Here is a 12,943-nt window from a genome sequence, read left to right as displayed (position 1 = left end):
TGTCTAATCTCTCAGCTTTCCTAGCTGCAAGTAAAACCAACCCACCCTTTCCAACTAAACCAATGGTTGAAATTCCTCATTCCCAGAACCATTTAAGTGATCTTTTCTCCACCTTCTAGGACTTTAATATTCTTGCAACCGTAACAAAAACCAATTTCCCTCGGGATCAATAAAGTATGACTATGACTAAAGCATGGCAACCAAGATTGAACACAACATCCCAGATGCACTATTTTGTAGGGATGCTACGTATACTCCCTTGATTTGGACTCTACCCCCTGTTAATAAATCTTCGTCTTCCGTATGCTGAACTAACCACTCTAGCAAAACGTCCTTGCACTTTTAATTACATGCAAATGCTGTTAGTATGTGCATGTCCTTCACCACACTGGCTTTTCTTTCTAGCAGAATTTATCACTTTGAATATTGAAATTTCAAATGCCACCCTATTAAAATAGTGAGGTTGTGTTCATGAGTTTACAGACCATTCAGACATCTGATGTGGAAGGGAAATAACTGATCCTAAACACTGAGTGCCTTCAGACTCCTGTACTTCATCCCTGATGATATTAATGAGAAGAGGGCATTTGGTGGTGAGGGTCCTTAATGATGGATGCCACTTTCCTGAGGCACCACCATTTGAAAATGTTGGTGTTGCTAGCTGAGTCTACAATGCTCTGCAACATTTTTCATTCCTGTGCATTAGAGCCTCCACACCAGAAGGTGATGCAAAATATAAAAATACTTGGCTGTACTTCTGCAGAAATGTGCTAGGGTATTTGGTGACATACCATATCTCCTCAAACCCCTAACAATGTATTGCTACTGATGTGCATAGTTCGTGATTGTATCATATGTGGGGATCTGAGAGATATTAATGTCCAGGAACTAGAAGCTGTTCACTTTTCCGCTGCTGATCCCTCAGTCAGTACTGGAGTTTGTTCCCTCGACTTACCTGTTCTGATATTCCCATTCATTGGAAATATTCGGCCAGAAAGGAATGAATAGTAACCACAATCCCAATCAGTTTAATAGTCTCAATAGGTGAACTGGAAAAAAGTAATTTTAATTAAGCTGCAGGTGTTGGAAATCTGAAACAAAAACAGAAAATGCTGGAATTACTCAGAGTGAAACCAGGCTGTTCATGTTGAGGATTAGCAGAAAGTTCCAGAACATCCTATCTCCTGGTTTCTTTTTGCAGTGGCATCCAAGCAGACATGATTGACAGTAAAGCATTGAAGTAATGGAATGGAATGGTCAGGAGCCTATCAGTCGGAAGCAACCTTGTATAAAATATTCAGACTTTAGTCAAATGAAGTGATCTTCTGTGGAATGTTCCCTACTCACATCATTATATAGTATGCTTCTTCAGCTGAACGCACACTTTGCATGTGTATCTTGAGACTGACTGGTGTCAGTCTGGCTGGCCAATTAAAAAATGCTCAAGGTTAGTGACTGGTTTGAAAGCTTCGGTGCTCTGCGTTGGCTGTGGAAGTTTGTTGTTCTGTGGTGTGCAGAGTAGACATGAAAGAAGCTATTTCCCCAAGCTGAATATCATTGTGATAGAAAATTTAAGTACTGCAGGACAGCGTGCACTGAAGTGACAGGTGCAGTTGACTATTGTGAGTTTCTCGGTAGACAGCCTCGTATACAGACTACCTCAGAGTCCTGCTTGTTCTCAGCTTGGTATACAACAAGAACAACTGCCCACGTTAAAGAAACAAGTAAGGGTCCAGTCCATCACGGGTAAAGCCCTCCCCACCATTGAGCACATCTTTACGAAATACTGTTATTAGCGATAGCTTCAGTTCCTGCACAGTGGCACAGCCAGTGAAGCTGCTGCCTCGTAGCTCCAGTGTCCCAGGTTCGAGCTTGACCTGTCATGCTGGATGTGTGGAGTTTGCACGCTCTGCCTTTCACCACGCAGTTTTCCACCAGATGCCCCAGTTTACTCACACGTTCCAACACACGTGCCATCAGGCTGATTCATTCATGCCGATACAATTGTATTTCTATGTTATATTGACTGTCCTGTTGTACATACTATTTATTATAAATTACTATGAATTGCAGATTGCACATAAAGACGGAGACTTAACGTATAGACTTTTACTCCTCATGTATACGAAGGATGTAAGTAATAAAGTCAATTCAATTCAAGACGTACAGTTTAGTTAGTGTTGGGTGGTAGGGTGGAGATACGTGTCTACCAAAGGAGGGGCAAGGCGCTCCTTCCCTCCACTAGCCTGCAGGTCACCCTTGCGCGAGGTGTAGGACCTGCTTAGCCCCCCCTCACCCCCAATTAGGATCACATGAAGCCATGAGAGCAGGTGGATGGTCGTATGAGCAGCCGGTGCATATCGCAAGTCCTGGTAACATGACCACTGATGTCAGACAGACAATATCTGAAGAGTATTGATAATGGCTGGGGTCACCTGTCTTGTAAAAACATTGCCCAGAAGAAGATGATGGCAAACCACCTCTGTAGAAAAAATTTGCCAAGAGCAGTCAGGGTCAATGGACCATGAATGCCTACATCACGTGACACGGCACAGAGTGGTGATGATGATGATGAAATTGTAATCGGTTGGCGTTAGTTGTATCTGTGATGTAGATGAAAGGTAAAGTCTGGGAAGTAGTTGATGGGAACGTGGGAAGAGTAGAACATGTCAATGATGAATAAGTGTAAAATGGGAGGGGAGTTGATTGTCAGAGATTGGAGAGGTTAGCTTTATTTGTCACATGTGCATCAAAACATCGAAAACATATATAGTGAAACGCATGATTTTCATCAAATCAATAGGATTGTGCTGCAGCAGCCCACAAGTATCACCACGATTCTGGTGCCCCCACAGCATGCCAAAACTCACTAACCCTAAACTTACGTTTTGGGAATGTGGGAGGAAACAGGAGCAGCCAGAGGAGAGCCTCATGGTCGGCTAGAAAGTACAGAGTCCTTCCTGACAGCGGCAGAAATCAAACCCCGACAGGTGATCTCCGGTGTTGTAAAGTGATATGCTAACCACTATGCTGCCGTACTGGCCCACAGTAAAGTACCTGCAGGACTCAGCACATGATTCTGAACCTACCTTCCATTCCAGAGATGGCCAGTTTCATCTCCTGCAAAAATTGGGAAGATACAACTGCTCCTTTCCCCATGTGGGTAGCACTGACTTATGGCCGTTCCCTGTAACTTTATTGAATGGAAAAGAAATACTTGGGGCCGAGTGGCCTACTCCTGCTTCTGTTCCTTATGCTCTCAGAAGCAAATACGTTGGTGTCAGTCAGAATGTGTGAGTTGTCAGGAGAGTTGGCAGTCCATGCAAAACATTGAGATGTAGGAATGTGTCGTGGAATGCATCTTTACAACAAAGAAACAAGGCCTTTGATCTACTTGCAGTGACAATTATCCAACCTACACTAATCATACTTCCCTGCATTAAGTCCACATCACACTATATCTTCCCGTTCAGACACCTGTACAAATGTCTCTTGAATGTTATTATTGTTCCTTCCTCCGGCTTCTCCTGGAGGCTCATTCCAGAGACCAACTACATTTGTGTGAAAAACTTACCTCTTTATACTTCCTCTCTCTTATTACTTGTTTAAGCTCATCACCCCTACTGGGGCATAGGCCACCAATAGCAGCTTGCCAGAGTCTTCTAATTTGGGCCAGTCTTTCATGTTGTCCCCAGGTGTAGCCCATCTTCGAAGATCCTTCTTCTCCCAGGGATGAGGTCACTGGGGCATTTCTTGATGTTCCTGCAGCTCTGGGTTTTGACGGGATGGCATTTCTAGCCCCATGCCCAACCCTCCTCCTTTCACGGTTAGACTTGAGATAGTCCATGGCAGAGTTTTAAAGCTATGGCCTCCCCTTAATTTTACATACCTGTCATCACTTTGCCACCTCCATTTCAAGGCAAACAGACCTGATGCAAATATCTAATCAGCTAATCATGTGGCAGCAACTCAATGTATAACAGCATACAGACATGGTCAAGAGGTTCAGTTCCTCAGACCAAACAGAAGAAATGTGATCTAAGAGGCTTTAACTTTGGTATGTTTGTTGGTGCCAGATGGGGTGATTTGAGTATTTCAGAAACTGCTGATTTCCTGGGATTTTCATGCACAACAGTTTCTAGAATTTGCAGAGAATGGTGCAGAAAGCAAAAAACACATCCTGTGAGCAGCAGTTCTGTGAGGAAAAATGCCTTATTAATGAGAGAGGTTAGGGGAGAATAGCCAGACTGTTTCAACCTGACAGGAAGGCAACAGTATCTCAAGTAATCACACTTTACAACAGTAGTATGCAGAAGCGCAACTTTGAACGCACAATACGTCGCATCTTGAAGTAGATGGGCTACAGCAGCAGAAGTCCACGAACATATACTCAGTGACCGCTTCATTAGGTAAAGGAGGTAGCTAATAAATTGACCACTGAGTGTATATCCTGTTGTAACATTAGGCAATCTCCACTGTCCCAGCATCAACAAGTGTTAGTTGTAAGTGTTGACTGATAGAGATCGCTGTGAAATAAGTATTGAGAGTAAAGACACATGAATCTTGTGGTGCAGTTGATAAGTTGTCATTGAACATCCTGCACCATGTCTAGGTTCGAGCTGGACTCCTGGAATTATTCTCCATGGCTCTTTGGAGCAGGTGTTAAAGGGCCTTCATCTCCATTCTGTTACCTCCAGTCAGATCTCCAGTTGAGCTTGCAAAGACCTTGGAGCTGGTTTCGTGTCAGATTGTGTTAACTCTCACTGCCTGACATATTTGGTCTGTTTGTGACACCGCTGCTCTGACCACTATGCAGTTTCTCTCCTTTAAGAGGTGCACGCAAACCCTTAGGGCAGCACAGTCTTGCTTTAGCTGGGGCTAGCAAGTTGTGTTATTGAGGCTCCCCCGCTGATACCTGGTGACGTGTAAATCCAATCAACGGTGCAACTAGCACTGGCTGTGTGGAAAAGGCCTTTTAATGAGCAGGCCTGCACAAAGTTGGCATGGCGCCGGCCTCACAATCAATGGACGTGGGTCAGTCACGCATCAAGATTCCTGCACTCGGCAGTCCAATGCAGCCCCCACTGGTTCTATGTTGCTCTACTCTTTATGCAATCCTGGGTGCAATTAAAATTCACATCAGTAGGAAAGAAAGCTAGAGACAGGTGAAAGGATCGTTAGAGTGATGGTATTCTAGTCTTCATGGTGCACAGAATACCACAATGACCCCCAAATGTTCTTAGCAGGAGACATTTTCTTTTTGGAAACACTTATTCTTCCATAATTAAATGGCAGCCGGATGTCGAGGATTCTGTGAGCTTGTATCACATGTTGATTCATCTTCCAGTGTGACACATACAAAATGCTGAAGGAACTCAGCAGGTCAGGCAGCATCTATGGAAAAGGAATAAACAGTTGGCGTTTCAGACTGCGACCCTTCATCAGGACTCCATGTGTTACTCTGGCTTTTTGCATCTGCAGAATCTCTTGTATTCATGTTCATTTTCTGGATCCCGGAGTGTAAAATCAGAATCAACAGTGGGTGACAAAATATGCACCCACACACTAGCAACGTGCAATGCCATGAGATCAGCTTCAAAATCAATGTCTCTCTCTCTCCATGGTTTCCTCCCACTTAAGTACTTGGCAATGATTCAGCACAGAGGAGATGGACCCTGTAAAGGAGTGCATTGTATGCAACCTGGCTTTTTACATTTATCATCATTGACTGAAACACTGCGGTACTCTCTACGGGAAGCACGTTTTGTTCTACATTCCCTTTGTCTGAGTGACATTCAAGTTATAACTGACAACCATTCGGCATTTGTCGAGTTTAGTAGATTACTAGAAATCACTGTTACGTGACCTGTGTCAAAAGCTTTACCTAGTTATTCATTAACCTCTCTGGTTTAATACACAATAAATTCAGTCTCACTGTGGCGTGACTTTATGAATAATTTCTAAATGGTTCAGGGCACTAAATTTGATTGCGATGAAGCATTCTAATTGGTGGAGACAGTGGCAACTCAAAGGGCATGTTATTTTATTTACAGTCGATGAAGGGTTGCTGTGTTGTACAGGCCATCGGGCATTCCTGGCATACCACTTGTCTAATTTTTAACATTTATTGTAGATATTTATAACCGAGTGCAGATTCCAGCTCGCCAGGAATGCAGAAACAAATAATAATTCTCTGCAGAGCATGGTGCAGTAAAGAAAATATCGCCCTGTGAGAGTGGTTGAGGAATTGCATTAAAGGAGTGTTCCTGCAGAACTCTCCACAATAACAGCCTTGCAGTGAGCACTCCTGTTCCTTTCGAGCTTTCTTTCCCTGTGAAGTTCATTTCCTGCTAAAGATCTCTAAAAAGACGCGGAGAGCAGGAAGGAAAACAAAGGAGCCCAAAGGATTGCATTGTCTGTAGCTTGTAGTGGAAAGTCTGCAGGTTTTGGCAAGTAACACACACAAAATGCTGGAGGAACTCAGCAGGTCAGGCAGCGTCTATGGAGAGGAATAAAGAGTCAATGTTTTGGACTGAGATCCTTCCACAGGATTTCAGCTCCAAACATCGACTCGTTATTCCTCTCCATAGACGCTGCCTGACCTGAGTCCCTTCAACATTTTGAGTGTGTGTTACTCTGAATTTACAACATCTGCAGAATCTCTTGTGTTGTCAGTTTTGACAATCAGAGGTTCACCACTTCACGAGAACTCTGAAGTCATGTTAGTGGGATGATGGATTGTGGGGTTTGTTGGGATTAGGATATCAGTAAATAAGAGTACATCTGGAAGAAGGTATGTCCACATTGTTGAAAAATTCTCATGGGATACTTTAAAATTAGCTGCAGGAGACCTTTGAGATACTGTTTTACTTGTTGCAAGTTCCACCATCCAATGAAGATTCCCTGTAAATACTTGTTCCCATAGTATTTTGAATTTCAGAGACTAAATAAGAATCAAATTTGCAAAGGTCCAAAGAGGAAAGGTGTTAACCCAGCTGGTGAAAATGGTAGGCAGGCAGTCAGTGGAAATTTTTGGTGTTTCACAATTATGGATTTTTCAGGAGTAAAAAGGAGCCTGAAGTCTGAAATTAAATCAGAAAACGTTGGAAACACTTAGCTACCGGTATTCGGGAAGTGCCTGGAGAAAGTGAAACAAAATTAATGCTTTGTATTGAAATAGGAGCAGTAACAGGCCATGTGACACCTCATTGCAAGCAGAGCTTATCTTCTGCCTTTGGGTCATTTTCCAGCACTATTTCAATTTCCCTTAATACCTAAAAATCTCTCAGTCACTCTTTTGAATAAACAGAATTATAGAGCTTCTAAAACTCTCCAGGCCCTCTGTGTGAAATAACCTACCTCCTGAGGTAGGTTCTTTACACAGAGAGTGGTGCGTGCGTGAAACGCCCTGCTAGTAGTAGTGGTAGATGCGGATACAATAAGGTCATTTAAGAAACTCTTAGAGTAGGCACATGGATGATAGAAAAATGGAGGGCTATGTAGAAGGGAAGCGTTAGATTGATCTTAAACTAGGTTAAAAGGTCAGCACATCATTGTGGGCTGAAGGGCCTGTACTGTGCTGTAATGTCCTATGTTCTGTGTTCGAGTACAGCGATTTGGCCTGATTGTGCAGTTTTATATGAGCTACATTGATGCCTTGCAGCCTGCATCTCCTCACTATGTTGGGGTGGCAGAGAGAGAGTTGCTGGCTCTCAGCTCCTGTGAGCCGGGCTCGGGCCTGATCTGCAGAGTAGTTTGCATGTTCTTTGTGTGGCAGTTTCCTCTGGTTTCTTCTCCTGTTCCAGGGACGTGTGGCTTGGTGGATTAACTACCTCTTGTAAATTGCCTTAAAGTGTAGGTGAGTGGTAGAATCTAGGCCAAGCTGATGGGAGTAAAAATGAAATGGATGCTTGAAAGGCCTGCACAGAGTTGGTGGGCTGCAGTGCCTGTATCCATGCTATAGAACTCTCAGCACAGGTTCCTTTTCCTCTGTTTAATTTCCCTCAGTCGTTCATCGTAGGCTCTTGATTAGCCAGGACATCAAAAGGTATTTGGAGAAGGCAGGGGAGTGGCAATGACTGGAAGAATTGGATCAGCCCATGATTGAATGGTGGAGCAGAGTTGATGGGCCGAATGGCCTACTTCTGCTCCTGTACTTATGGTCTTATCAAAAGATAAACATTTAACGAAAAGGGAAATGGAATGACATGTTGATCTACACATACTATCCGAAAATTGTGTGACCTTATGCTGTATGGTTTCACAGCCAGGTATCTTGTTTAGCTCCTAAAATGAACAGGCACTTCGCATTGTCATTCATAATTCCACATCCATGCAGTTAGTGAACTCCCTGTAAAGCTGTTGCAAATGTGAGAAGGAATAATGATTTGCAGTGCATAGACTTCTGTGATGTAACACACATCAAAGTTGCTGGTGAACGCAGCAGGCTAGGCAGCATCTCTAGGAAGAGGTACAGTCGACGTTTCGGGCCGAGACCTGAAACGTCGACTGTACCTCTTCCTATAGATGCTGCATGGCCTGCTGCGTTCACCAGCAACTTTGATGTGTGTTGCTTGAATTTCCAGCATCTGCAGAATTCCTCGTGTTTATGACTTCTGTGACGTGATTGTTTGTCTGGAGTCAGTGTAATATATTTACAGTACTGTGCAAATGTCTGAGGCACATATATATATATAGCTAGGGTGTCTAAGACTTTTGCACAGTACTGTAGTAGTTTTACATTGCTGCTGCCAGAAATAAAAAAATTCACGACATCTGTTAAGTGATGATAAACCTGATTCTAATATGGGTCTCTATTGTGGAGTGAGAATGGGAAGGGGAAGGGAGAGGGGAAGGGGAAGTGAGAGGGGAGGGAGTGGGAAGCACCAGAGAGGCATTCTGTAATGATCAATAAACTAATTGTTTGGAAGCAAATGACCTTGCCTGGTATCTCAGGCTTGGGTGTGTCTGCACCCGTAGCAAGCCTGCCCCTGGCACTCCTCTGCCACCTGCCCCATACCCCTCCTGTGGTACTCCACCTTCGCTCCCGCCAGATTTACAAGCTTGCTCCCTGCTTCACGTTGACAAATACAGTACTGTGCAAAAGTCTTAGGCACCCTAGCTGTATATATTGGTGCCTTAGTACTTTGGTACAGAACTGTACACGTAACAAAAACAAGACAAAAGACAAACTCAAGGTAAAGAGATATGGAGATATTGGTATAAATATTATAGGTTTTTAAAAAATCTCTTTTAAATCATGCAAGTGTGGTATCTGAAAAAACAGATTTTTGTTACCATGTTAGAGTCTAATTTTCCTTTTTTGGTCCTTATCTGCCTCTATCTCCAGCTGCCACTGTCTTCTGGCTTGATCCTTGTATTCTAAGGCTGTGTCTTCTGGTCCTGGACTCTCCTACTGCTGAAAACATCCTCTCAATATTCACTTTATCAAGGCCTTTCAATATTTGATGTGTTTGACTGAGATTCCACCCCCCCCCATTATTCTAAACACCAGCTAGTTCAAATCCAGAGCCATCAAACTTTCCTCATACATTAACCCTGTCAACCTACTCCCAATAGACTCCCTTACCATGGTAAAAAGACTGACCATCCATCTCACCTTTGCCCATCTTTATAAAACTCTAAAAGGTCACCCCATAGACCCCCACACTCCAGGAAAATCAATCTCAGCCTCCTGAAATTTTGGGATAAGACCCTTCGTCAATCCTGATGCAGGGTCTCAACCTGAGAATGTTGACCATTCCTTCTGTCTCCAGAGCACATTGCGTGTCCAATGAGTACCTCCAGCAGTCTGTTACTTCTTGCTGCAGGTTCCAGCATGTGCAGTTTCCTGTGTCTTCAGCTGCCCAATCTCTTCTCTTCTATTCCCATCAACACACCTCAGATTTAACAACAGGCTAGGGGGCAACTTAGCCAATTAGCTCCCCAAACCTGCACATCTTTAGGATGCTGGAGGAAACCATGTTACATAGGGGGAAATCTCAGAACAAGCAAACTCCACACAGACAGTGCCCGAGATCAGGACTGAGCCTGGGTCAGAGGTGCTGTGAGGCAGAGGCTTTAGCAGCTGTGTCACTATAAGAAATCCTCTGCAATAAACCCTGGGGCTTGGTTTGTTTCTTAATGGCCTCACTAAGAAAGCTCACCAGCAACTCTACTTCCCCCAGAGGCTATGGATAGTTGCCATGTCCTCATTGACTCTTACCAATTTTTAATCGATGCACCAAAGGAAGATTTCCATCTGCACCTGGTTCCATCTGCCCATCTTCTGTTTCTTCACCTGGATCTACCTATCGCCTGCCAGCCCCTGCCTCATCCATCCTTCTCGCCTCTTTCAACTCGCTGTTTCCCCTCTGCACTCTCCATCCTGATGCAGTCCTGTCCTGCTACACTGAAAATCCCTTTACCTACTGAGTTCCTCCAGCAATTCGTATTTTTACAGTAAGAGTTGTGTTCGTGGGCATGTGAAAGTGAACAAGTTGTATGGCAACACACACAAAATGGTGGAGGAACTCAGCAGGCCAGGCAGCATCTAGGAAAAGAGTACAGTCGACATTTCAGGCCGAAACCCTTCAGGGGAGTAGATTTAAAAAGTGGGGGGAGGGGAGAGAGAGAGAAACACAATGTGATGGGTGAAACCCGAAAGGAGAGGGGATGAAGTAAAGAGCTGGGAAGTAAATTGGTGAAAGAGACAGAAGACCATGGAAGAAAGGAAAGGGGAGAGGAGCACCAGAGGGAGGTGGTAGGTGGACAAGGAGATAAAATGAGAGAGGGAAAAGGGGATGGGAAATGGTGAAGTGGGGGGTGGTGTGGAATACCGTAAGTTCGAGAAATCGATGTTCATACTATCAGGTTGGAGGCTACCCAAACGGAATATAAGGTGTTGTTCCTCCAACCTGAGTGTGGCCTTATCACGCCATGGGTAGACATATCAGATTGGGAATAAGAAGTGGAATTAAAATGGGTATCCACCGGGAGATCCTGCTTTTTCAAGCAGACGGAACATAAGTGCTCGGCAATGCTGTCTCCCAATCTACATCAGGTCTCACCGGACACAGTTTATGACCCCCAACAGACTCACAGGTGAAGTGTCGCCTCACCTGGAAGGACTGCTTAGGGCCCTGAATGGTAGTGAGGGAGGAGGTGTAGAGGCAGGTGTAGCACTTGTTCCGTTTGCGAGGATAAATGTCAGGAGGGAGATTGGTGGGGAGGGACGAATGCACAAGGGAGTCGTGTAGGGAGCAATACCTGTGGAAAGCAGAAAGTGGGCGGGGGGAGGCAGAAGATCTGCTTGGTGGTGGGATCCCTTTGGAGATGGTGGAAGTTTTAGAGAATTATGTGCTGGATGCGGAGGCTGGTGGTGTGGTAGGTGAGGAGAAGAGGAACCTATCCCTTGTCGTGTGACGGGGGAATGGGGTAAGAGCAATGGTATAAGCAGGGAAGCAGATTACTCTGAGGGCCAGCATGGACTCCATGGAGCAAATAGTCTCCTTTTATATAGTTAGCAAATATGATGTTGTTGGGTCTGTGCCATTATTGGAATTGAACAGCAGCTAAACACAGCTAGTCCTGAAACTTAACTGTACAAGGATTGGAGAAGAGTGATAAATTAATGACATGCACATCTTTGCATGAATAAATAAGAAAATCCCTTTCTGAATTCTTTTCTGCGTTCCTCCTACATGGTCTGAATTGCTCAAAGATGCTTTCTTTGAAATGGCTATATAGAATACCGTACTTGGGGAATGTTAATATAAAGCATTGCGAAAGACTTGAGAATTTTTTTGCTCATGTGACTTAAGTTATTAGAGTGAAGTAACATTAGAGCAAACAATTTTTATCAGTCAACACCCATAACTAACCATTATGTTTTTTTGTGTCTGTTTCAGATTTACCAAACCCCTGACATTTGCAGATTGTGTAGGGGATGAGCTGCCTTTGGGTTGGGAGGATGCCTACGACCCACAGATTGGTATCTTTTACATTGACCACATCAACAGTAAGTGCTTCATGCAAAGCTGTGGTTACATTTCAAATATCAAAGTTCAAACTAAATTTATTATCAAAGTATGCATGTGTTACCATATGCCAGCTTGAGATTCATTTTCTTGCAGGCATTTACAGGAAACAGCACAAAAGAATTTTATGAAAAACTATACCTAAACAGATCAGGACTGACAATCAACCAATGTGCAAATGAAGAAAGTCTGTGCAAATAAAAATGAGTACTGAGAACATGAGTTGTAAAAAGTCCTTGAAAGGAGGCTTTATGTTGTGGAATCAATTTAGAGTAGTGGTGATTGAAATTATTCACACCAGTTCGAGAGCCTGATGGTTGTGTGGTAGTTACTGTTCCTGAACCTGGTTTGGTGGGACCTAAGGCTTCTGTACCCTGCCTGATGGTAGTAGCAAGATGGGAGAATGGCCTGGATGATAGGGCAGTTGACAATGGATGCTGCTTTCTTGTGGCATGGCTTTATGTAAATGTAGTCAGTGCTGGAGAGGACTTTGCCTGTGATAGACTGGGCTGTATGCACCACTTTCCACAGCCTTTTTGTAACTGGGCATTCTGTTCCAATTAGCCTTCACTCGTTGTTGAAGAGTTTACATTCTCTTAAGATATGATACTGAACATCTTTATCCATAAGGAATGTTACAGTGCAATAATGCAATTTTTAAAAATGAAGAAAGAAATGAACACTGTGCTGGTCCATCTGAGATGTGTTCAGTTATAGGATATATACCTGAATGGATCAACCCATTTTTTTCTTTCCATTTCTGTTCTCTGGTGTTTGGAGTTTTAAAGATCACAGGTTTCTGTGATGTGATCCAATGAGTGTGTGAAGTTTCCTCCATAACTTCACCATATTTAATCTTTTCTTCTCCAATGCTCATCTAATGAGCCCTCCTTTGCATCCAAACT

General features: G+C 43.7%; 1 protein-coding gene across 1 annotated transcript in view; it reads left to right on the top strand.

Annotated features, from left to right (window-relative positions):
* The window catches only part of LOC134347184 (protein WWC2-like), a 243,406-nt gene that overhangs the window by 95,737 nt on the left and 134,726 nt on the right, over positions 1 to 12,943 (top strand). The window contains exon 2 of the mRNA XM_063049433.1: positions 11,910 to 12,019. Within this exon, the coding sequence (XP_062905503.1) occupies positions 11,910 to 12,019 (110 nt within the window). The remainder of the gene's footprint in view (positions 1 to 11,909; positions 12,020 to 12,943) is intronic.

This window comes from Mobula hypostoma, chromosome 5, assembly GCF_963921235.1.
Source record: "Mobula hypostoma chromosome 5, sMobHyp1.1, whole genome shotgun sequence".
NCBI classification, from domain to species: Eukaryota; Metazoa; Chordata; class Chondrichthyes; order Myliobatiformes; family Myliobatidae; genus Mobula; species Mobula hypostoma.
The sequence above is the reverse complement of the archived record's forward strand: the minus strand, read 5'-3'. Positions and strand labels throughout refer to the sequence as shown.